General features: G+C 44.6%; 1 protein-coding gene across 5 annotated transcripts; it reads left to right on the top strand.

The window, feature by feature from the left end:
- Window positions 1-12,114: 12,114 nt before the first annotated feature.
- Window positions 12,115-20,068, top strand: PRR19 (proline rich 19). 5 transcript variants are annotated; one of them, XM_084814340.1, is made up of 4 exons: window positions 12,115-12,287; window positions 13,235-14,260; window positions 15,277-15,446; window positions 17,838-20,068. In XM_084814340.1, the coding sequence occupies exons 2-4, from the start codon at window positions 13,249-13,251 to the stop codon at window positions 19,002-19,004; spliced, it is 2,349 nt and encodes a 782-aa protein (XP_084670466.1). In that variant the 5' UTR covers window positions 12,115-12,287; window positions 13,235-13,248; the 3' UTR covers window positions 19,005-20,068. The 5 variants fall into 5 exon arrangements, with proteins under 5 accessions (XP_084670466.1, XP_084670462.1, XP_084670465.1 ...); XM_084814336.1 differs by having other exon boundaries at window positions 12,277-12,330; window positions 17,838-20,062; XM_084814339.1 differs by having other exon boundaries at window positions 12,277-12,446; window positions 17,838-20,062.
- The last annotated feature ends 6,197 nt before the right edge of the window (window positions 20,069-26,265 follow it).

Below are 26,265 nucleotides of genomic sequence, written 5' to 3'. Positions count from 1 at the left end.
ATGAAAAAAAATCATTTTTTTAAAAAAAATCCAATTATTGTTTTTAAATCATTATTTTTTTTTTATCAACCCTGCTTTTGGGTAAGCTTGTATAGGATGGAACTGTGAGTATTTCAAAATGTGGCTTGTCTTTACCATGCTTCTAAGACGTCCATCTGCCTTCTTTACACTTTACATGTGTGTGCTGCCTGGTCCTACTTGGAATAATTAAACGATGGAATTCACTATTATTTGTTTATTCATTTATTTTAAGCATTTTTATCCTACTCTTCAGCTGACATGACTCCTAGAGCAGCTTAAAAGGTCAGAAAGAACAATAATATGTCATTAAAGTAGTAGAGCCCCTTCATGGATCACTGCCTTGTTGTGGCAAAGGGGCTTGCGTAACTCAGTGAAGCCATAAGCTATGCCGTGCAGGGCCACCCAAGACGGACAGGTCATGGCAGAGAGTTCTGACAAAATGTGGTCCACTGGAGAAGGAAATGGCAACCCACTCCAGTATTCTTGCCAAGAAAACCCCATGGAACGTATCACAAGGCTAAAAGATATGACGCCGGAAGATGAGCCCCTCAGGTCGGAAGGTGTCCAATATGCTACTGGGGAAGAGCAGAGGGTATTTCCAAGTAGCACCAGAAAGAGTGAAGCGGCTGGGCCAAACCCGAAAGGACACTCAGCTGTGGATGTGTCTGGTGGTGAAAAGAAAATCCGATGCTGTAAAGAACAATATTGTTTAGGAACCTGGAATGTCAGATCAATGAATCAAGGTAAGCTGGAGGTGGTCAAACATGAGATGGCAAGATTGAACATCGACATCTTGGGAATCAGCGAACTAAAATGGACAGGCATGGGCGAATTTAATTCAGGTGACCATCATATCTACTATTGTGGGCAAGAATCCCTTAGAAGAAATGGAGTAGCACTCATAGTCAACAAAAGGGTGGGAAAAGCAGTACTGGGGTACAATCTTAAAAATGATAGAATGATCTCAGTACGAATCCAAGGCAAACCATTCAACATCACAGTAATTCAAGTCTATGCCCCAACCACTGAGGCCGAAGAAGCTGAGGTTGATCGGTTCTATGAAGACCTACAACACCTTCTAGAACTAACACCAAAAAAAGATGTCCTCTTCATCATAGGGGATTGGAATGCTAAAGTAGGAAGTCAAGAAATCACCGGGATAACAGGCAGGCATGGCCTTGGTGTACAAAATGAAGCAGGACAAAAGCTAATAGAGTTTTGCCAAGAGAACATGCTGATCATAGCAAACACTCTTTTCCAACAGCACAAGAGGCGACTCTACACATGGACGTCACCAGATGGTCAATATCGAAATCAGATTGATTATGTCCTTTGCAGCCAAAGATGGAGAAGCTCCATACAGTCAGTAAAAACAAGACCTGGAGCTGACTGTGGCTCAGATCATGAGCTGCTTCTTGCAAAATTTCGGCTTAAATTGAAGAACGTCGGGAAAACCACTAAACCGTTCAGGTATGACCTAAATCATATCCCTGATGAATATACAGTGGAGGTGAGGAATAGATTTAAGGGATTAGACCTGATAGACAGAGTACCTGAGGAACTATGGACAGAGGTCCGTAACATTGTTCAAGAGGCAGCAACGAAATCCATCCCAAAGAAAAAGAAATGCAAGAAAGCAAAGTGGCTGTCTGATGAGGCTTTACAAGTAGCTCACGAAAGAAGGGAAGCGAAAAGCAAGGGAGAAAGGGGAAGATATACCCAACTGAATGCAGAGTTCCAGAGAATAGCAAGGAGAGACAAGAAGGCCTTCTTAAATGAACAATGCAAAGAAATCGAGGAAAACAACAGAATGGGAAAGACTAGAGATCTCTTCAAGAAAATTGGAGACCTCAAGGGAACGTTTTGTGCAAAGATGGGCATGATAAAGGACAAAGAAGGCAGGGACCTAACAGAAGCAGATGAGATTAAGAATACGTGGCAAGAATACACAGAAGAACTATACAGGAAAGATCTGAATGTCCCTGATAGCCATGATAGTGCGGTCACTGAACTTGAGCCGGACATCCTAGAGAGTGAAGTCAAGTGGGCCTTAGGAAGCATTAGTAACAACAAAGCTAGCGGAGATGACAGTATTCCAGCCGAGCTATTTGAAATCCTAAAAGATGATGCTGTTAAAGTGCTGCATTCAATATGCCAACAAATCTGGAACACTCAACAGTGGCCACAAGACTGGAAAAGGTCAGTTTACATTCCAATTCCAAAGAAGGGCAACGCCAAAGAGTGTTCAAACTACCGCACAATTGCGCTCATTTCACATGCCAGCAAGGTGATGCTCAAAATCCTACAAGCTAGGCTTCAGCAGTATGCGAACCGAGAACTACCGGAAGTACAAGCTGGGTTTAGAAGAGGCAGAGGAACTAGAGATCAAATCGCCAACATTCGCTGCATCATGGAGAAAGCAAGAGAATTCCAGAAAAACGTCTATTTCTGCTTCATTGACTACGCTAAAGCCTTTGATTGTGTGGATCACAACAAACTGTGGCAAATTCTTAAAGTGATGGGAGTACCAGACCACCTTACCTGTCTCCTGAGAAACCTGTACAAGGGTCAAGAAGCAACAGTAAGAACCAGACATGGAACAACCGATTGGTTCAAAATTGGGAAAGGAGTACGACAAGGCTGCATATTGTCACCCTGCTTATTTAACTTATATGCAGAGTACATCATGAGAAATGCCGGGTTGGATGAATCAGAGGTCGGAATTAAGATTGCCAGGAGAATTATCAACAACCTCCGATATGCAGACGATACCACCCTAATGGCAGAAAGCGAAGAGGATCTCAAGAGCCTCTTGTTGAGGGTGAAAGAGGAGAGTGCAAAAGCTGGTTTGAAACTCAACATTAAAAAAACAAAGATCATGGCATCTGGCCCCATCACTTCCTGGCATATAGAAGGGGAAGAAATGGAAGCAGTGACAGATTTTACTTTCTTGGGCTCCAAGATCACCGCAGACGGTGATTGTAGCCATGAAATTAAAAGACGCTTGCTCCTTGGGAGGAAAGCTATGGCCAACCTAGACAGCATAGTAAGAAGCAGAGACATCACCTTGCCGACAAAGGTCCGTCTAATCAAAGCTATGGTTTTCCCAGTAGTAATGTATGGCTGTGAGAGCTGGACTCTAAGGAAGGCTGAGCGCCGAAGAATTGATGCTTTCGAACTGTGGTGCTGGAGAAGACTCTTACGAGTCCCCTGGACTGCAAGGAGGTCAAATCAGTCCATCCTAAAGGAAATCAACCCTGACTGCTCATTGGAAGGACAGATAATGAAGCTGAAGCTCCAATATTTTGGCCACCTAATGCGAAGAGAAAACTCCCTGGAAAAGACCCTGATGCTGGGAAAGACTGAAGGCAAAAGGAGAAGGGGACGGCAGAGGATGAGATGGCTAGATAGCATCACGGATGCAATGAATATGAACTTGAGCACGCTCCGGGAGAGAGCGCAGGACAGGAAGGCCTGGCGTGCTATGGTCCATGGGGTCACGAAGAGTCGGACATGACTGAACGACTGAACAACAACAACAACAAAGTAGTAAAGTATTTGAAAAGGTGATTGTGATAGTTCACATCTTCCTCTTCTGTTCACAGGGCAGTTGGTTCTAATGGCCTTTGTGAGATGAGGAGGGGTCCAGGCCCAAGCATGGAGAAGCAGCAGCAGATGGCAGTTCACAAGACGTGTCAACAGCCACCAACTTAGATGGCTTTAAAGTGGGTTAGCCAAATTCATGAAGGATAAGCCTATCATGACGACCAGTCATGATGGCTATATGCTAACTCCAGGAGCAATGGCAGAATAAAGGCTTCTTCACATGGAGCTTTTATCCTGCTATTGAGACTGGTTACTCACAGAAGTTTGTGGGTCCTTTAGATGACATCATTAACCTCCAGGGCACCTCTCACACAAAATTACCTTTATTCCATTATTAAAAAGATTGGAGATAATGAGCCATCAAATTACCATGCTTGAGTTCCACTTGAGTTCCTCTCATGAAAAGAGGAAAACTCGCAATAAGAGGAGCTAGCGCCATCTAGCGGCTGTATAATGAAACATAGGGAAGACTCAGATAAGGGGGAAAGGAGGGGAAAAGGTGGGGGGAAAGGAAGCACGTGTCAAGGGAATCTGTCATGATCCTGCATTTAAAATGGAAGCAGAAAGCCCCGTTTTAAATGCAGGATTTTAGGCTGGTGTAGAGATGCTCTAAGAGTTGCTGGGAAACAATACTGGGAGAGATATTGCTCTTATATCCTGCTCGTGAGCTTCTCGGAAGCATTTGGTTGGCCACTGTGGGAATAGAATGCTGGACCAGATAAGCCCTTGGTCTTCTGATGCAGCAGGGTTCTTCTTATGTTCTTATGGAATAACCTCCATTAGAATGCAGTTGCTGGGAACTGTAGTCAGAGGGCTTTTCTACATGGGGCTTTTAACCCGCACCTTTACCAAGGCTTCTGCTTCCGGATTCTTTGCAGGATTGAGATAGGCTCCTTTACAAGTGTTTTTACCCCTTTGCCTTTCTACATGTTTCATTACACAACCACTAGATGGCCCTGTGGTATAGCAGAATTGTGCTATTACACGAGACTTTCATGCTGCTGTTTCTAAATAATACCACACTTTTCTCAATCTAAAAAAAGCTGGGGAAATGGTCGCAAAGAGTGGGAGAGGCCTGGGTAAAGGACCTGCAAACTACCATGAATGAGCAGTCATGAACACACAATAAAAGCCTCGTTTTTGGAGGTCTCTGAGCTACAAGGATATATTCCCAGAGACAAAACAAAAATGCTAAAATTTTAGCATTTTAGCTTTCTAAATTTTTATCTTTGCTGTTTTAAATCTGTATTTTAAATTCCTGTACTGCTGCTAGGTTTTATTGTGGTTGTATTGTTATATTGTGGTTTTAATGTTCTATATATTTTAAATTGTTTTATTGTGTGTTGTTTGGTTTTAATTATTGTGAACCGCCCAGAGAGCTTCGGCTATTGGGTGGTATAGAAATGAATTGAATAAATAAATAAATAAATAAATACCAGAGCATTCAGGGCAAGGCTGAATAATCATCAACCTAATGGGAAACACAAATCAACTTTTATTTATGTATTCGTATTGCCTGCCCCTATCTCAAGGCCTCAGGGTGATAGTCACTTAAAAGGAAAACAAAACATCCATATGCCCTTTTATTGGAAAAGCTCACAATATAAAGAAAAGGAGAAAGAAAATACAGTATCCCCCCCCCCCCCAGATTTATTTCCAACTCCCTAGCAAAACAAGACTGTCATAGTGGCTTATAAAGATTATTTTAAATGTCCCATAATAAAAACAACATTACAACCAATAAAGAACACTTTTCATATGTCACATGTTACTTGTAATTTTGTTCATATTGTTGTGGTACCTGGAAAACATTTCAGAAAAATTCCAGTTAAAACATACACATGTGCACAAACACATACGATAATAGATGAACCATTCCAGTGCGGTAGACATAATGAAAACAAGTTTACTAGTTGTGTGGGGGATGGGGTAGGGTGCGTGGGAAGATTGTGATTATCCAGGGAAGATGGCAGGCTACTTGGCATGTAGTCTAAACCGCTCTTTCTTCATGACTTCACATTTTATAGGCCTAGGGCTCCAAATGGGTCGATTGGGCAACCATAGTATAGTTAAATGCCCAGTAATAAGCCCCTGATCTAAAGGACAATATTGGACAATCATCCGTAGAAATGATCTGGTGATGGCGCTGTGATTTCAAATTTTGATTTGAGGCATTATCTACTGAAGACTGAGCTACTGCCATAAAAAACCCCCAATAGAACAGAAACTAAAAAGGCCCACTGAAATATTAATGAGTTTGAAAATTAATCTCAGCATTATAACCCTTTGTGGTCTCTTGAATAAAATATTTATTAAATACCTAGACTAAGGCTCTGAGATTTTTATTACTAGAGTGGTAATAATGGTATTCATAATTGTATGTAAACAAGACTTACTTTGTTCAAATATTGATATCAAAAGACTGATTAAGCTTACTTGACAGGGATGTTGAATTTTTATTAGAATAGTTGGACAAGTCATCTTAGCAATAGCTAGCATGAAATTTGCGTCTTTAAAAAAAATTCAAATCATTCTGGAAAATCAGTTAATTAATAATGGGCACACCTCACTCACAGGAATCATTAAAATCCTAAATACAGAACTGTTTCCTCTTTTAGAGTATCTGAAATGATGCAGATTCTTTTAATGAGTAAATAAAAAAAAATCAGACAATGGACATAGGATCAAAATTTGATTCCAGAGTCCCGAGTTCTAATATAAGAAGCACCATAAACATGGGGAGGGGCTTAAAAATGATAGTTTATCATAATTTCCCTCTTAGCACTCCACATCTAATTGTGCAGTAAAGGTAAGGGGTAACAGCAATACAAGAGCACATGTTTTCACTGTCTGATAACCTAGGTGATTACCTTTTTCTGCTTGTCTTCCTCTCCACTATGGGCAGGAATAATATGTGCTCTGGAATGAATATGGTGTGTACATGAACATTCATTTTGCAGGTGATTGCATTTGAATTATGGTGTTATCACAAACTGTTCCAAAAGCACCTTTTAGATTCTCTTGCACTATTTATGAGGATGTGTATGTACATGATTGTAATGCACAACTGTAATGCACCCTGCAGGTGGAAAAGCAGTGAAGAGGAGGAGTGGCGGGTGGATTGGATCAGAAAATATGGTCCACAGGACACAGGGAAAGTGTTTCAGTAGTCCCACCCATCTAGTCAAATTCATAGCCTTCTGTGTCTGCTTTTCACTAAAAAGGCAGCCGGGGAAGGTTGTTGGGGGAAAGTTGCATACATATAGCAAGAAGCTTAGCCCTAAAAGCTCAATCCATGTATAAAGGTGAAGCGTGCTGCCAATTTTAACTCAGGAAAAAATGTGTGCCATCCCAGCAGGCCTGGCTCCAGATTGTGTGGGAGGGGCTGAGCAAGCTGTCCACAGTGCCCTCACCCGTCCAACACTGTGTCCCCCTATGGCTGGTGCCAACCCCACCATTTACTGGTTGGCAGGAAAGCACAGCTCCGAGTCTACACAGTGCATCTGTCCCCACCACCACTGCCATTGTGATGATGCCAGCACTGCCCCTGATGAGTCAGGGTTTGAGCTGGCATCATTACAATGGCAGTGCAAGGCCTGGAACTCTGCTTGGCGCTGTTGCCAGGCTGCCTACTGATGAAAGACATTGTCCCGAGATTCGGCACGCCTCAGTGTGTGTTCTCAGATTTATGTCTGCTGCCAATTGTTTTACACTACCAGTCCCCAGTGTTGGGCTGGCTCTAGGTTTAAGGAGGCCCTGGGCAACGTATCCTCTCATGGGACGCTCCTGCACCAGTGGGCCTTGCCAGGCTTACCTGGCTGCCTGGCAGCACTCCAAGCAGCGTTAGGTGGTAATACTAGCCATCCTTTAAATTTCTCACAACATCTAGCTACGCTAGATTGGGGGCACTGTAGAAAATTAAAAGAGTGGGTAGAGTGCTAGGCCAAAAAATTATATTACAGTGTGCCCAGAGCAAGGATCAGCAGTAGGCCATCTGAGAATGTTAGAGCCCTGGCAGCTGCCAAAAGATGTCAGATGCTAAAGTCAGCCCTGCCCCACTGGCACGAGTGGCACTGGCCTAGCGGTGGAGCTCCAGGCCCATGCATCTGAACTCGAAGGCACTGCCACCTTACTTACATTGGCCCCTGTCCCAACATATCGGGAATGAGTCCAAGTGGAGCCAGCAAGAGGTGGGCCTGGAATTCTCCTTGACGCCACGGCCAGGTCCATCTGTCCTCTCAGTCCCCACCCCCGCCCAACTGAGCCATACTGATGACGCTGGTAGAGGGAGTAGTGGTGGGCCTTGCTGAGGTGTCTGCACCTCAGCACTTGGCTGGGTATGCTGTGCATTGGCACTGGGCCTGCAGTCCAGCTACCAGGAGTTTGGGGAGCAGTGGGTGAAGGTGGTCAGATCCAAAGGACCCCTGTACCCTTAATAATCAAAACAGACCCATAGCAGGGCATTTTGTGGAGAGGGATCCTAATGGAACACTGGGGGTAGGGGGGTGACAGAGCAGGCAATGAAGAATAGCTAGACCATAAGTATAGATAAGGAGTCTAATATATCTGAAATTATTGAATTGTATTAAATATTAATAAAATAAACAAATGCCTAGTTGTTGTTCAGTCGTTAAGTTGTGTCCGACTCTTCGTGACCCCATGGACCATAGCACACAAGGCCTTCCTGTCCTCCGCTCTCTCCCAGAGTGTGCTCAAGTTCATATTCATTGCATCGGTGATGCTATCTAGCCATCTCATCCTCTGCTGTCCCCTTCTCCTTTTGCCTTCAATCTTTCCCAGCATCAGGGTCTCTTCCAGTGACTTTTCTCTTTGCATTAGGTGGCCAAAATATTTGAGCTTCAGCTTCAGTATCTGCCCTTCCAATGAGCACTCAGGGTTGATTTCCTTTAGGATGGACTGATTTGACCTCCTTGCAGTCCAGGGGACTCGTAAGAGTCTTCTCTAGCACCACAGTTCGAAAGCATCAATTCTTCGGCGCTCAGCCTTCCTTAGAGTCCAGCTCTCACAGCCATACATTACTACTGGGAAAACCATAGCTTTGATTAGACGGACCTTTGTCGGCAAGGTGATGTCTCTGCTTCTTACTATGCTGTCTAGGTTTGCCATAGCTTTCCTCCCAAGGAGCAAGCGTCTTTTAATTTCATGGCTACAGTCACCATCTGCAGTGATCTTGGAGCCCAAGAAAATAAAATCTGTCACTGCTTCCATTTCTTCTCCTTCTACATGCCAGGAAGTGATGGGGCCAGATGCCATGATCTTAGTTTTTTTTAATGTTGAGTTTCAAACCAGCTTTTGCACTCTCCACTTTCACCCTCAACAAGAGGCTCTTTAGATCCTCTTCGTTTTCTGCCATTAGGGTGGTATCGTCTGCGTATCTGAAGTTGTTGATAATTCTCCTGGCAATCTTAATTCTGACCTGTGATTCATCCAACCCGGCGTTTCTCATTATGAACTCTGCATATAAGTTAAATAAGCAGGGCGAAAATATACAGCCTTGTCATACTCCTTTCCCAGTTTTGAACCAATCGGTTGTTCCATGTCAGGTTCTTACTGTTGCTTCTTGACCCTTGTACAGGTTTCTTAGGAGACAGGTAAGGTGGTCTGGTACTCCCATCTCTTTAAGAATTTGCCAGTTTGTTGTGATCCACACAATCAAAGGCTTTAGCGTAGTCAATGAAGCAGAAATAGATGTTCTTCTGTAATTCTCTTGCTTTCTCCATGATCCAGCGAATGGTGGCGATTTCTAGTTCCTCTGCCTCTTTGAAACCCAGCTTGTAGTTCCGGTAGTTCTCAGTTCACATACTGCTGAGGCCTAGCTTGTAGGATTTTGAGCATAACCTTGCTGGCATGTGAAATTAAATGCCTAGTACTTGTCAGTTATTCAGTACCTTGGCACTCATTGGCCAGGAATCTATAAGGCTAGAGTATGTTTGCTTCTTAGTCTTGTGTCTCTTTTGAAAAATGGCTAGCAAGAAATCTCCTTAGACGGTGAGTTCTGGTAACCTCTTTATTCCTGTAATACTTTGGGTGCAATCCTATGCCTGTTTAGATAGAAAAAGAGTCCTACAACTCCCTGCATTCCCCAACCAGCCATGCTGGCTGGGGAAAGCTGGTAGTTGTAGGACTTTTTTTCTGCTTAAACAGGCATTGGATTGTGCCTTTTGTCTACTAATCTCCAGCTCTTCCTTATCCCCCTTTCTAGCCCCTGTATCAACCTGCCTGGTTCTACTGAGGTCATCAGATGGGATGCTCCTGGTGGTTTTGCACGGATCTATAGCCCGACTGGAGTCCACCTGGAGAAGAGCCTTCAGTGTGGTGGCCCCCTTTCTGTGGAACTCCCTGCCTCTGGAGGTTAGGTAGGCACTAATATTGAGCTGCTTTTGGGGCCTCCTGAAAACATCTTTATTTCAAGAAGCCTTCCTTGCCTCACCAGCTATGGTTTTTATTGGCATTCTGTTAATGATGATGATGATGTGTTTTATTCCTTTTAACTTTCTTTTATTGTTCACTGCTCTGGAATCTGTTTGGATGTGGAACTGTATATAAATGTTGTATATTCATAAAAAAAAGGGAAGAGCTAGGCCTTAAAAGTGTTCATCAACAGCATCTGGAGAGCAGACTGAGCAAGGCATACAGGTCACCAGGTCACATTCTTCCACATCATGGTGAGACATACTGCATTTCGCTTGGGACCAGGTCCCAAGACATGGTCTGAAGGCACATGAGGCAGCCACCTTGCTGAAACTAAGCACGTCTGGGTCTGGTCAGTGCTTGGAAGGGAGATCACCTGGGAACCACATGTAGACAGCTTGATTTCCACAATGGAAGAAAGGTGGGATATAAGTGCAATAAAAAAAATCAATTTAAATTATCGTAATTATTTCTAAATGTGTATTTATTTCTAAATGTAATTATTTCTAAATTTCTAATACATATGAATTAGCTTACGCCAATTTTATACAAATTGGTGTTCTCTTTTGGAGATTCATAGATGGCCACTCTATGCAAGAGTCACTGAGCTGGGCACACCTCTTTACTAGATTGAAGCAGACCCAGAGTAATATGAGTTATGTAGAGATGCAACGGGAAACCACTTCTCATGGCCGGTAATTCTAGAGTCCTGATCCATCATGGGATGGGCAGATTTGATCACATCCCAGTCAGAAATGGGAGACAATTAGCCACCTTCAGGAGGGGGCAAAGCCAAATTAAATCCTGCAGACACACAGCAGGCACCCTGCTCCAAGGGGGGGGGGTACTTTGTGCACAGAGGAGCCTTTTATTCAGCCTTATATGAAAGTAATTACATGGTCATCATAGGCAAGCAGAAACTGCATGCAGGCGAGCAACCGAGAAGACCAGCAGAAGAGAGCTGGAGTAGGCTTGGTGGAAGCCCTCTGCTCTGTGCCCAGCACAGAAATATAGCTTTCCATGCCCCCTCTGCCAGCCCCAGCAGGTTAGTAATTTGTTTTGCAGGCTACTTCCTGGCATATAGAAGGGGAAGAAATGGAAGCAATGACAGATTTTACTTTCTTGGGCTCCAAGATCACCGCAGACGGTGACTGTAGCCATGAAATTAAAAGACGCTTGCTCCTTGGGAGGAAAGCTATGGCAAACCTAGACAGCAGAGTAAGAAGCAGAGACATCACCTTGCCGACAAAGGTCCGTCTAATCAAAGCTATGGTTTTCCCAGTAGTAATGTATGGCTGTGAGAGCTGGACTATAAGGAAGGCTGAGCGCCGAAGAATTGATGCTTTCGAACCGTGGTGCTGGTGAAGACTCTTACGAGTCCCCTGGACTGCAAGGAGGTCAAATCAGTCCATCCTAAAGGAAATCAACCCTGACTGCTCATTGGAAGGACAGATCCTGAAGCTGAAGCTCAGATATTTTGGCCACCTAATGCGAAGAGAAAACTCCCTGGAAAAGACCCTGATGCTGGGAAAGACTGAAGGCCAAAGGAGAAGGGGACGGCAGAGGATGAGATGGCTAGATAGCATCACCGATGCAATGAATATGGACTTGAGCACGCTGCGGGAGAGAGCGCAGGACAGGAAGGCCTGGCGTGCTATGGTCCATGGGGTCACGAAGAGTCGGACACGACTGAACAACAAGTCTTTTTGAAGACATTTCTGACTGCCTTACACACACAAACGTGCGTGTTTAAAAGGGAGCTTCTCCAAACAACAACGTCAAACCCCTTGGGTTACAATCCTATACACATTTTCTTGGACCGACCGAATAAACAACAAAGCCCCACTGAGCACAACAGCGCTTAGATCTGAGAAGGTACGTATAAGCCTTCACCTTACGTTTTCCCCTCAGGGATAGCAGCCCAGCGATCGCCAAATGTATGTAGCCAATCCGCGTGGAACGCTGCCCCGTTGCAGCCAATCAATACCAAGCGGGGGCGCGGTCAAGTCCGTGGGCGGGAGTAGTTTGCGGTGTTTTTTGTTTTTTTTTTAATATCCACCAGGAAGCGCGGGAAAATGGGTTGCTCTGCCTTGAGCTTTTCTCGCGCTTCTTCGGGCAGTTCTGTCGGGTTAACTGTCGCAGCACGAGGCGAAGCCAGGCGGGGAGCTTGCCCCGCCCACCGTGGGTTCTGGCGGGGCGGGGCCTGTTTGGGCAGTTGGAGGAAATAGGTGAGGGGCAAAATGGCAGGATGGAGCGGTGAAAAGAGGCGAGGTCTTTGCTGTTCTCCATTTCCCTGCTATCACCCAGATTTGGAGAAGTGCCGCGGCTCAAATCTGAGACACACAAAAATCCCCTGATCCTAATCTCAAATGTGTAGGAGCTTGGTGGTGAGGGAAAAGGGCTGTGTATGTGCTCAGAGACACTCTCGGCCCTCCACTTTTTTCTTTTAACGGATGGGTCTTCGTATTAAAAAAAGTAATACATTCTAAGGTTGACTTCTAGTGAGCCCTGTGCTCTTTAATTACCTTACCTGTTGTTAATTTGGGTGTGTGAGAGTGCTAATTATTGACCCAACAATGTCTATGTTTAACATCGTGTATTGCTTGGTACCGAAGATGAGATGCACAGAAAATATTAACAGGTAGCAAAAACAAAACCCTAAAGCATCTATTCCTAGTGAGCAATAAGGATGCTCAAGAGTGCCTTGCATAGCCCCTGTGTGGGTTCTGGGTATATGATGTTTCCTTAGCTGGTTCTGCAAAAGAAATGGTCTTCATTTGAATCTTGGAGACTGGGCTGGTTTTTCAAGGGCACTTGATGGCTCGCAGCAGAATATGTTAGGAGTTGGAATAAGAAAGAGTGGTCAAGAATGTGAGCTGCGAACTATAAAATTACTAGTTCAAATTTTGCCTCTGCTATAAATTATTGCCCTCTTAGCTCCCCCCCCCCCAAATCTGCATTATGGTATATTAATGCTGGTCTCTTACAGGGGTATTGTAAAGATTACTGAGATAATGTGTGTGAAGTGCTTTGCAGTTCCTGAAGCACTATATAAAACTAAGTCATTATGAAACCTACTCCATTTAAATATATTGTGATGAGACCAAAGTTATATCTGTGGTGTTTGATTTATACATCTTGGGTGCTGTTTACCATTGCCTTTGCTTATTCCCAGGAGCTGCCTTCAGCATGAATCCTTGTGATGAGGGAGAAGGAGGCAAGCCGTCCATAGTAAGTTCTGGCATACCATGTTCTTTTCATCAGCTGAAAGCATCCCCTTCAGAGAAGCATAACTTTGAGGAGAAATCTGCACGGGTTAAACGCCGCAGAACCAGACGGGAGCGCAACTATGTCAAATTTGGCAGGAATGTTATTGACAGGGTCCCAGAACAGAGACCCAACTGCAGGGGGCTACAGATGATGTTGCCACCCTTCTGGAGCTCCCAGCTTAGCAACTATGCTAAGTCAACTCCCATCAAAAGGACCTGTGTTACAAAACCTGTGATTATAACTCAGAACAGACTTTCACAGCACCTGGGTATGTTTAACAGGGAGGTGAAATCGGCTGACATAGAGAGGCTGTTGAGTCCCAGAAATAAGCAAGAAGTCATGGAGGTGACCCCTATACAAAGAGACAGCGGAATGGAGATGCTCCTGGGAGAAGAGATCCAGTCTTGTAAATCTTGTGATGCTAATCGGAAGTCTATCCTTAGTGAGCAATTTGGATGCAGTCTAAAGGATCCGAGCAGAATGAAGGAGGATTCCCTTCTCACAGTAGTAACAGCTATCCCTACATTGGTTACAGAGCACCATTCTTCTGCTGCTCCTCTACATGCAGTAGATTCAGGATCTCAACCTTCAGCTGCATCTCCTGCTGTAGAGTTCAGTCAACAGACTACAGAGACTGAAGCTTTTCAGAGCAATGTTGCAGTGGTTTTGAATGAAAAGGAAAATGTCCCCCCTGCCTCCACAGTAGGAGCTGAGCCGGGCAAAGGCAAGTCTCCGGTAAGGGAACTGGCCCAGGACCTGCAAAAACTCCTGGACCTCAAGACAATATTCCCTGGGCGTAACTTAGTCAGTGAAACACGTCAGGCTGTTATCAATATCCTGCTGGAGCAGAAGAAAACATTACCAGATTTTTCTGCCTTGGCACTGCTCAAGAAGTTAGCAGGCAGTTGTAACAATGACACCACCCATGCAGGTAAGGTGCTTGTTGAGTCTATGACAGGGATATTGAAGCTCAGGCCCATGGGCCAAATCCAATCCATCTAGATACCAATCTGGCCTTCCGGGTTTCCCAAGATGCCCCTGCCCCCTTCCCCTAGCCTCAGCTCCTTTACTTCACCGCTGATTGTTTGGTGGTGTCTTGGCTTTTATGCACTCTCCCCCCCCCCCATTCTAAAAGGTTGAAATGCTTCTCCTAAGGTGTAATTGTTGGCAATAAGAGCTTTAGCTAAAACATGCTGAAAACCTACATGGGGTAGGTTTTGGTCGTTTGGCCTCGCTCACCACTAGAAGGCCCCCCTGAGACTTCTCCAAAATGGATGTTGGCCCTTAAACCTCTTGCAGCCCAACACCTCCTAGTGTACATTGTGAGTATAAATCCTCTCAAGAGGCTTGACCACAAGCATAGAGGCTTTGTGCCACACAGGGTTTGCAATAAATATTGAAATCAGGAAGAGCTTCAGCAGAAGCACCATGCCCAAGACCTGCTTTATTTGTTTTTAGTCAACATGCTTTAAAAAAGAATGCAGGCAAGCAATAAATTGGTCTTTTACAAGAGAAGTGAATAACCTTTAACTCTGACTTCGTCATGTTCTTCAGATCGGTTTCCTGGCTTCCTATCCCCTATCACATTCAGCACAAACACCTTGTTCTTACCTTTAAAACTCTCCATGGCCTTGCCCCATCCTTTTTGCTCTTATTTCCTGAAACATACCTGCCTCTGACCACCATCAGCAATCCCAAAGTCTTCTGCTCCCTTAGACATGTCCACTTATTCTTCCTCACTGTTAAAAATTTAAATGGTAACCTTTTTTTTTTACTTTCCTCCTTTCCATACCCTGCTATGATGCCTTGTATTGTGTTGTGGACTTGTGTGTTAACCTACAGAAGTACAAATTAACCACAACCTTATTTACTTGGATAGACTTAATGTTTGTAGATTTGTGATTTCAAATGAGATGGCTTGGGTTAATTTGTTCTGCCCTCCTCTAGATTTCAAGAGCCGAGCTAAGAAGGACCAGGAGGAGTTGCAGTTGGAATCAAAATCTAGTGATTGCAGCAGCAGGAACTCTGACCAAGGCGTTTCTCTGAAAAAGAGAAGAGGACAAGAGCAATTCCTTATCAGAACCTCTCCCAGTCCTGTGCACACAGCTATAAGAATAGTGAGCATCATAAACCTTTAGATATCTAGATTCCCCAGTCCCTCTAACCAGAGTCAGATGAGTTTGAAAAGATTGTGCTGTGAGATTAGGTTTAATCAGTGGACAGGTATTCATCTGTTTAGAGTCTTATACCCCACTCTTCTTTATACAATGAGCTCAAATGGCTTAAAAACAAGTTCATGTGATACATAAAACACAGTAAAAACAGTTCAAATTACTACAAGAAATGTCATACTATAAATCCAAGAGGATAAAACAGTCAATCCAGCATAAAAGCAGGGAGACAAAACTTTGACTTGCACTAAAAGCTTGGCAAAATAAAAAGGTCTCGGCAGCTCACCTGAAGCTTAATAGAGAAGGAGCTAACCAAACTTTTCTAGAGAAGGAGTTCCGCAGCCTGGGTGCCAGAATAGCAAAGGTAGAGTGCACCCTTTGCATGGGTGAAGCTGTTGACCCAGTTCGCATGATCAGCGGCACTCACCATGGGTTGCGGTATGTGCCAGCTGCCATTGTGAACATTCAAGGTGCAGCAATCACTTGCTGCAGCTTGCTGTGACGTGCGAACCCAGGCGGGGGGCTTGTTGCCGTGGTTAACAAGCCACCAGAACCCATGAGCTCATTATGTCTTAGCCTGCTTCTCTGGAAAGCTTTGTTCTGCAATGAGCAGCGTAAAAGTCAGTAACCTCTTGAGTGATGCAAAGAAAGACCCTGGGAGGCAGAAGTCTGATAGCAGGATGTCCAAATGGAGTAGTTTTCTCTTAGCTTTGAACCTCAGTTGCCAAAGGACTGTAGAGGACCTGCCTCTTATTTCTGAGGTGAGGTGGAATCAAACCCATTTGCTCCTTCTGTTAAAAAGCCAAAACTGTAATCCAAATTAATATGCTGTGCCTCACAAAATGTACCTGTAAAGCGCATGTCTTAAAGCGAATCTCTGAAATGGCGTACATGTAAAAATGCAATGTGTGAAGTAGACCCCAAGTTGCTGGGAGTTAATAGCTGGAGTGCCATATTCTCTCTTAGGGTGTTTCCAGACAGATAGCTCCTAGCGTTCCTAATCAAAGGTAGTCTGGTTTGCATGATCGCAGGGGAAACCACACGCTATGGGTTGTTTCCCCTATGCATGCCGCTCATGCACCCAGCATTTGCTTAATTATGTGTGCCACGTTGCAGGTTGCCATGTCATCTGAACCTGGCCCACAGCGGGGGTGACTTCTAATCCACCCCATAACCCCTACTACAAGCCACGGGTTGTGGGGTGGGATAGAAGCCACCCTTATCATGTCCTGTGCTGGGTTCAGACAATATGGCAACCTGCAATGCAGTGTGGGTAATTAAGCAAATGGTGGGCACACATGGGGGAAACAGCTCATACTGCGTTGTTGCCCCAACTGATCATGTGGAACCAGCCATTGTGTGGCTACTCTCTCTTGCCCTCTTCAGATAATTTTTTTGGTAAGAACCAAGACAGAAGCAGCAGTGGGAAAACATGGGAACAAATGGGAAACACTTTCATCTGGACTCCCTCCCCTCCCCCCCAGTAATATTCAGAAAGCAATGTTCAGATTATACAATAGAAGCCTCATGTGGAAGCACTATTAGTGCCTTCAGCTATTCTATACTTCCTCTAAAGCACTCTGGTCTGATCACTATCAGTAAATTGATCTGCAAAGGATACACTGAAAGAGGGAATGCTATATTGCCCAGTTATCAAATCCCTTGCCAAAGAACATTGCAATTGTCCAAGAAGGACGACAGGCTACTGGGCCATGGAGCACTTGCTGTCATGAGCACCAGTGTTGTAGGGTGGTAGGATCATGGTTTTGAAACTAACTTCAAGTTGGAGAATTTGTCAAAAGCCTCTAAGCTAGTTTTGTCCCACAAGTATTTTATCACAGTTGTTCCCGAACATTTTGCTAATTTACCCAGCATCAGAATCTCTTCTTTGGTACACACAAGTCAGTACCATGTTCTGATCCAGAAATCCCATGCTGTTTTGTCCCGTCTATGCAGCAGTGTTCTCGCCAGCTACCAACCATAAATTACAACAGCACAAAACTGCTGGCTCGTTGATGGATTTCAGACCACCTTCAAGAAGTCATCAGTTTAGCCTTACTGTATTTTTTGTGCATGACATCCTTATCCCAGCAGCCCTTAGAAGTGGCACAGTGTAGAATGAATCAAAACTAGCCTTAATTAAAGGTTGAAATGAAACATTTATTGAAGTAAGTCTCACACACACACCTACACACACCTACACACACCTGTGAGAAATAGTAAGGCCTGTATGAATTGCAAACTTTTCAGAGACAGACCCTGTCATATTCTGTCTCTGTTCAGTCATGCTGTTCTCTTCATCCTTGACTCCTCTGTGGTGATTGTTTCTTTGTGCAGGCAGAAAAAAGTCTGGCCCAAAGAGAAGGCTTTGAATCCTTTGTTCAGCCAGAGGTGTTTGACCAACACAACATCTACTTGGCAGCAGTTCAGCCCCACCCTCATCTTCTTTCTGCATCTTCCCAGCATGTGAATTCAGCCAGAAGCTCCTTTGCATCAGAAGAACAACGTCCTGTGTGCGACACTTTGCTTAGACCTGCTCGACATTGTGAACAAAGACTGGGGGAGGCCCTCTGGGAGCCCAGAGGCAGGCAAGAGAGGTCTGAAGTAGCTAATAGAGTACTGCCAAAGAAGAATACTTCTAAAAGGCATTCCCTGCCTTTTGCTACCCATGAGTCACTGAGTTCAGCCAATCTTAGCATGAATGGCTCCAACCATTTCCTCTTGACTGATCCCCAGCAACATTCCTGTATCTATGAACTAAGCCCAGGTCAGTGGCATTTACAGGAGACAGAGTCTGCTCCAATCCACAGCCCACACCCTTCATTGGAACTGTGCAGTTCCCAGCCTCTGAATTTGGGGCTCAGGACCACAGAGAGAGTGGCCTCTGAATCTCAGACCTCCTTTGATGTCTTGAAAAGCATCTGGAGTCCTAAAATGCCCAGCAGGGGAGCCAAACTCTCTGTATCCCAAGTCCTGGGCCACCCATGTTTGGCCCACCCGCTGCCGTCTTCCCAAGAGGTGAACTTCGAACAAGGGCAGCCAGAGAAGTTTCTCCAGCTGTATAACATCATTCCTCAGCAGCACTGCTCCTACAGACAAAATTCTCAGCAAGAAGTATGTGTGCCCAGCAGACACCTACAGCATGGGAGCGGGTTGTCCTCTGTACTGGCAAAACCCAGAGCCTACTGCCAGAAAGTCTCTGTAGAGCAAGGGAGAACCTCAAACAGCCACCAGTTCTTGGGACTAACAGAGTCCCCTGAAAGAATGCAAGGAACTAGAGGCAAAGGATCCTCCAGATCTGGGAACCAAGCTTGTGTTCTGGAGAGACTGCTCCAATTGGAAGGAACACAGCAGCTGCAACTTTTCCAGCAGCTGCCAATGTCCTATTTCCCCCCATCAGAGGCTCTAGAGAATAGGAGCTCTCCCCTGTGCATCTTACAGGGACATCTGTTGGGGCAGGCCAGCCCGGAGCCCTGGGCCTTCCCCCGAATGAAGTTGTACTGAAGGGGTGTGGGGAGCTACATTCTTGAATGAAAGGGGCTTGGAAGTTGAATGATGCTAAGATGATATGAATGGGGGTAAGGCAACTTGCTGCTTTCCAGATGATTTGGACAACAGCTCCCTTAAGCCCCAGCCAGCATGGCCAAGGATTATGGGAGTTGCAGTCCAAGCATGGAGGGCACCAGGTTGCCTACCTCTGGAATAGGAGAACCAAGGTTATTGCTTGGAAGAGGCACTTGCTACTTTTTTTTAATCAAAAACAAAACACCCACAAATTCACTCATTTAGTCCTGTGATTTCTTCTTTTTATTCCTTTAAAACACATTTGTTTTGGGCTACTTGTAGATACAGAACTTCCTTCTTTTCCCACTTTGACAGCCTATGCAACAATTACTTTACAAGCACGGGGTGTAGGTTGGTTGTTCCTCTCAGAACCAAAGATGACACACATGATAATACTAACTGGCTCCATTAAATTACCATATTCAAGGAAGTAATACTGTTTCTTGTTTGTTTTGTGGGGAGGGGGAATTGATGCAAGTCTCAAACCATTTGCTAAAGCTGTAACAAATCTGAATCATAAACTCTGACTACAAAGTCGCTTAGCATCCTTGTGATATGATAGAGGCCTTGTTGCCCATGTTGTGGGCCTTTGTCTCTTTTTGTAGTACTTCAAAAACCTAGAAAGCCTAGCTCACCAAAGATAGCAGTGAGATGAAAGAAATGGGTGTGTACTCTGGGAATCAATTCCCGTATTATACCACCTTCACTTCTGTCAAAACGTCTCTTTCTAGCCTTAGTTGTACGAAGCACTGTACAGTTTTAGCAGAATTCTCTCAGAATAATTTGGTTTCTCTCCAGCAGAGGGCAGTTCAGCTGCTAAGTTCAGTCCGTGACTGTGAGAGCCATGACTGGTCAAGGCTAGTGCTTGTCCTTATAATGGTGCTGGTCCCAGCCTCCATCTAGGAAAGTCATCAAGTCTCCTCATGTTTTGCTGAGCCCTGTGTGTTTCTGATCTTCATGAGCCTAGCAAGTGCCTTGTACAACATTAAAATGCTAGTTTCTCCAACCACTGTGAGATGCCAGATTTTGCTCTGTGAGCACCAATGCAAAGACACGGATCATCTTTTAAGTGATTCTGGCCACCACTGCCCCTTGCAAACATCCCAGTTGCCTGGCTGAGGGCCACCGTGCAGTTCTGTTCTCCTCACAGAATAGCAGTTGTACCTAAGTGGTATGGAGAGGTGTGTGTGTGTTGATTTATTGTTTGTTAACTACCCCAGCCACCCACCTAGGTTCGCATGTAACAATAAGCTGTGCCCAGTAAGGGTAATTGGAGAAATTGGGAAGTGTACATGGAGCACACATGGAGGTGGTTAAACTACCATGGCTTATTAACCACCCATGCAAACCCAGTCATTGGCTAGTTTTGCATAACTGGGCAAGGGGAAAAAAGCCACAGTGGTTCTCCCTCTGCTCTCTCCCATGTGCCAGTCACACATAGCCTAATTTCCATAATTGCCCTCGCTGGGCATGGGTTGTCGCCTTGCAGCCTATGGCTTGTTCTAGGGTTCCAGGGTGGTTTGGAAGCCACCCCCCACTACTGGATTTGGACAACATGACAACCCACACCCGGTGAGGGTAATTATGGAAATTGGGTGACGTGCAACTAGCATGCACGGGGTGGGGAACGAAGCTGCTGTGGCTTGCTTTCCTTTCCCGATGGTGTGAACCCAGCCATTATGACCATTCTCTTACATGGGGTATTCTTTGGCTTATATTGGTTTTGCAGTGTTAGCTGTGCAACCCTATACGGCAATAACTTTGGAGGGGAGGGGGCAATTTCCAGTTTACACTGGCCAAACCAACAAGGGGGTATTGCAGTGGTAGTACCTGCTTAATGAGGTACTCACTTCCATATTAAGGCACTTGGAAGTCAACTGCTTATTGAGAAGTGACATGGGGATGAGGCAAGGATATTTCAAATATTTTCAAGAACAAACCATATTAAATGAATTGGTGCAGATATGGATGATAGGATGCAATTCTTCCATAGCTACCCAAATGCACACTGCACCTGTGCTGTCATATTAGAAGATTCTGCCTGTAGGCAGTTGCTGTTACTTTGGCTTGGCTTGCCCTGCTCAGTAAGCAAACATCAATCTCTAATTTATCTTTGTTGTGTCTATTTCTTTACACCAGGAGGTTACTTGAACAGATAATTGTGCTAGATGTGCAAACCTTCACAGCAATCACTTGGGGGGGGGGGTGGTATTGCTAGAAAGGATAATGGGCAGTGCAAAATACTTGTCCAAATGAACAAAGGGAAATTACAATAGTTAGTGCCTCCTTAATGAGATGCTAACTTCCATGCTAAGAAACCTGGAACTAGATTGCTCAGCCTCAGCTTAAAATAGAGGGGTGTGTACAGGACATACCTCACTTGCAAAAGATCACACATACCTTATACTCAAGATTAATCCAGAAAAATGGATGCTACACAATTTATATTCCTGGTTCAAATCTCGCCTCAACCACAAACTCACTAGATGACCTTAGGCACAAATAATCTTTCAAGTCTCAGCATCCCCACACCAATCTGTAATATGGATCTAATATTACTAGTTCTTCTCACATGGTTGTGAATATAAAATGCAATAGCACCAGGTACACTGCCCTGAGCAACTTGTGGTAAAACTGGGATACAGATTTGTTAAATCTGCCTGGTAACTGCCCACACTTTTGTTGTGGAAATCTGCCTCACAAATTGAGAATGATTGCACTAGTTTAGCTTGCCTGTTCTCAGACATATTGCTAGGTTTTGCGGTATTATTCCAAGCACTGACTCCCTGTCTCTCTTAGCTTGGTCTGAAGCATCTTAGTTCAGCAGTGACAAAAGAGTCATCATCTGCCTGGGATATACAGTGACCAGAACTGGCTGCTGCATTTTGTCCTCAAAAGTTTCCCTGATTCTCCTATATGCCCAGGAAATTTCAAGCAGAGGTAATTAGCTAGAACTGTTCTGCTTTTCCTCTTGGAAGAAATAAGCTTGGAAACGAGTAAATTAAATTTACCTTTGCACACCCACTTTGCTCCACGTAAGCAATTCCCCCTGTCTCTTTGTCACTGTAACAGACCAAATCAGCTTTGCAAAGCTATGCAACATCAGTCAGTCCCTGCAGTGGTTACATTTCTGGAGAAGCTATCAAAACCCAGAAATAGCCAACATTATCATGGCCAGAATAATCCAATTTCCTTAGGCTAGCTCATATGCAAGAGTTCATGTACCAGTGTGACAACAATGTCACAAGGCATTGCACTGTTGTAGACATTCAGGGTACAACTGCACCAGCTCTGCCCCAGAACACAAGTAGAATATATTTACATAGGAAGCTGCCCTATATCAGGTCAGACTATCTCACCTGTATTGTCTACTACTCTGGCTAGCAGAGATTCTCCAGGGTCTCAGACAGAGGTCCTTCCCTTCCTATCACCTGATCCTTTTCGCTGGAGATGCCAGGGAGTGAATCCAGGACCTTTTGCATGCAAAGCCAGTGGAGGCTGGTGACTCCAATGTCAGTGGGGCAGTAAATCCACTCCAGGTTTCAGTCAGAACTCTAAAGGAGCTATCCAAGGTGCTGATTGATTCGGGCTGAAACCTGTAGTTTCCTGAAACCACTGACATCGGAGCCACCAGCCTCCACTGTGGGAAAGCACATGCTCTCTCACAGGCCCATAGCCCCTTCCCTTTCCAATATCATTGAATAAGGACTGTGCCATAGCATGGCTTGGTATCTGCCAAGAGAAGGATTGCCAGCTTCTGAGCAGGGCTCCACAGCTGTGTCATTAACACAGTCAGTAACACATGTGATCTACAGCAATTACGTTTATTTCCATGCTATGAAAAAGTCACTTGATTTCTGCAGATCAAGCTCCTGCTAAGGTTACAAGGCAACTCTCAGGAAGAGATCAGGAGATCAGTCTTCGTTTCTTGAGAGACTGAGGAAACCAGTCTTGGTTTCCTTCGTTTCCAGAATCACTCTCCAGAGAGATTGATTCTGGATTCCAGCCAGACAACCTGTTCCTGCCTAAACCATGAGTGTCCATTCCCCACCACCACCACTTCATGTCCTAATGATAACCATCATAGTAGAGAAGAAAAAGATGCTTGAAAACAGGCAATAAACACACACCCAGGAGCTATGATTGGCTGGGTAGCACCTGGACTACAGAAGGACAAGAGGCAACAACAAAGGAGTTTAGATTCTCATAATTAGGGTTGTTGTTGTTGTTCAGTCATTAAGTCATGTCCGACTCTTCATGACCCCATGGACCAGAGCATGCCAGGCCTTCCTGTCCTCCACTCTCTCCCGGAGTGTGCTCAAGTTCATATTCATTGCATCGGTGATGCTATCTAGCCATCTCATCCTCTGCCGTCCCCTTCACCTTTTGCCTTCAATCTTTCCCAGCATCAGGGTCTTTTCCAGTGACTTTTCTCTTTGCATTAGGTGGCCAAAATATTTGAGCTTCAGCTTCAGTATCTGTCCTTCCAATGAGCACTCAGGGTTGATTTCCTCTAGGATGGACTGATTTGACCTCCTTGCAGTCCAGGGGACTCATAACAGTCTTCTCCAGCACCACAGTTGAAAAGCATCAATTCTTCTGTGCTCAGCCTTCCTTATAGTCCAGCTCTCACAGCCATACATTACTACTGGGAAAACCATAGCTTTGATTAGACGAACCTTTGTCGGCAAGGTGATGTCTCTGCTTCTTACTATGCTGTCTAAGTGTGCCATAGCTTTCCTCCCAAGGAGCAAGCGACTTTTAATTTAATGGCTACAGTCACCGTCTGCAGTGATCTTGGAGCCCAAGAAAATAAAATCTGTCACTGCTTCCATTTCTTCCCCTTCTCTATGCCAGGAAGTGATGGGGCCAGATGCCATGATCTTAGTTTTTTTTTAATGTTGAGTTTCAAACCAGCTTTCGCACTCTCCACTTTCACCCTCAACAAGAGGCTCTTTAGATCCTCTTCACTTTCTGCCATTAGGGTGGTATCGTCTGCGTATCTGAGGTTGTTGATAATTCTCCCGGCAATCTTAATTCCGACCTGTGATTCATCCACCCCGGCGTTTCTCATTATGTACTCTGCATATAAGTTAAATAAGCAGGGTGACAATATACAGCCTTGTCGTACTCCTTTCCCAATTTTGAACCAATTGGTTGTTCCATGTCCAGTTCTTACTGTTGCTTCTTGACCCTCGTACAGGTTTCTCAGGAGACAGGTAAGGTGGTCTGGTACTCCCATCTCTTTAAGAATTTGCCACAGTTTGTTGTGATCCACACAATCAAAGGCTTTAGCGTAGTCAATGAAGCAGAAATAGACGTTTTTCTGGAATTCTCTTGCTTTCTCCATGATCCAGCGAATGTTGGCGATTTCATCTCTAGTTCCTCTGCCTCTTCAAAACCCCACTTGTACTTCTGGTAGTTCTCGGTTCACATGCTGCTGAAGCCTAGCTTGTAGGATTTTGAGCATAACCTTGCTGGCATGTGAAATGAGCGCAATTGTGCGGTAGTTTGAACACTCTTTGGCGTTGCCCTTCTTTGGAATTGGAATGTAAATGACCTTTTCCAGTCCTGTGGCCACTGTTGAGTGTTCCAAATTTGTTGGCATATTGAGTGCAGCACTTTAACAGCATCATCTTTTAGGATTTTAAATAGCTGGAATACTGTCATTTCTGCTAGCTTTGTTGTTAGTAATGCTTCCTAAGGCCCACTTGACTTCACTCTCGAGGATGTCCGGCTCAAGTTCAGTGACCGCACCATCATGGCTATCAGGGACATTCAGATCTTTCCTGTATAGTTCTTCTGTGTATTCTTTCCACCTCTTCTTAATCTCATCTGCTGCTGTTAGGTCCCTGCCTTCTTTGTCCTTTATTATGCCCATCTTTGCACAAAACGTTCCCTTGAGGTCTCCGATTTTCTTGAAAAGATCTCTAGTCTTTCCCATTCTATTGTTTTCCTTGATTTCTTTGCATTGTTCATTTAAGAAGGCCTTCTTGTCTCTCTTTGCTATTCTCTGGAACTCTGCATTCAGTTGGATATATCTTCCCCTTTCTCCCTTGCTTTTCGCTTCCCTTCTTTCCTCAGCTACTTGTAAAGCCTCATCAGACAGCTACTTTGCTTTCTTGCATTTCTTTTTCTTTGGGATGGATTTCGTTGCTGCCTCCTGAACAATGTTACGGACCTCCGTCCATAGTTCCTCAGGCACTCTGTCTATCAGGTCTAATCCCTTAAATCTTTTCCTGACCTCCACTATATATTCATAAGGGATATGATTTAGGTCATACCTGAATGGTTTAGACAGGGGTCCTACACCGTTAATCGTTGTGTTGAAGAGGGAATTTCTGCAGATTTAACTCCTCATGGATAGCTATCAATAGCTACTAGTCCTGATGGCTACGTATATGGTACCTCCAGTATCAAAGGCAGTATCCCTTTGTATACCAGTTGCAGGGGAACTATAGCACTTGTAGTCGTGGGTTTCCCCCAAGCAGCTGGTCAGCCACTGTGTGAGCAGAAAGCTGGACTAGATGGAACCTTGGTCTGATCCAGATCCAGCAGGGCTCTTCTTATGTTCTTACTGAAATTTCCTCTTCCACACAAACTATTAAAAGTGCAGGAGCTCTGTCCTCTTTTGCCTCTGGCCATCCTCTTCAGAATGGGGAAACAAGGATTCATCACAAAGAGGAAAAGGAGGATAAGGATTTTGGAAGTCTCTTGTGCATCATTGTCTAGGAAATTAAGGCAACACAAATCAGGAGTCCTGCTTCTCTACAGTCTGGCCTTGTGGGAAGTTCTGCCACATCTTGTATGAGGATCATTACCCTCTCCTTCCCACAGAGCATTGAAGGTTAATCAGCCAATGGCCTTAGGCTGCTTAGAAATCTTAAGTGCTGTTCTCATAACCACCACTGGCAGGCCCTGTAACTAATGCTCCTGCAAGAGTAAACTATTTATTAGAGGGAATTCTGCTCTATGCTTTTGCATTCTAAAATCCTCCAAGCACCATTGTCTACATGGCTGATAACACCTCTAATGCAGCCAGCATTCACAGAGAACCCTGATGTTCCCCTTCAGAGTGGAAGTTACCTTCCGCTTGGCAGAATGAGGAGTGTTAGTAAAAATGATGTGCGCGCTAAAAAACTGCGCATGGACTTCAAATATTCACAATGTAAATGTTATTGTTCAAATTACTTCACTGATC

Source organism: Heloderma suspectum, chromosome 10, assembly GCF_057233095.1.
Source record: "Heloderma suspectum isolate Gila_16-S chromosome 10, 16-S_ref, whole genome shotgun sequence".
Lineage (NCBI taxonomy): Eukaryota > Metazoa > Chordata > Lepidosauria > Squamata > Helodermatidae > Heloderma > Heloderma suspectum.
This window is presented reverse-complemented; position numbering and strand designations above follow the sequence as displayed.

What these genes read in the sequence shown, in the direction of transcription:
- PRR19 (XM_084814336.1), top strand. Translation starts at nt 12,300, where the DNA reads ATGGCAGGATGGAGCGGTGAAAAGAGGCGAG. An exon ending in GAGCGGTGAAAAGAGGCGAG is followed by an intron (nt 12,331 to 13,234) that starts GTCTTTGCTGTT and finishes GCTTATTCCCAG; the next exon opens with GAGCTGCCTTCAGCATGAAT. An exon ending in TGCACACAGCTATAAGAATA is followed by an intron (nt 15,447 to 17,837) that starts GTGAGCATCATA and finishes TTCTTTGTGCAG; the next exon opens with GCAGAAAAAAGTCTGGCCCA.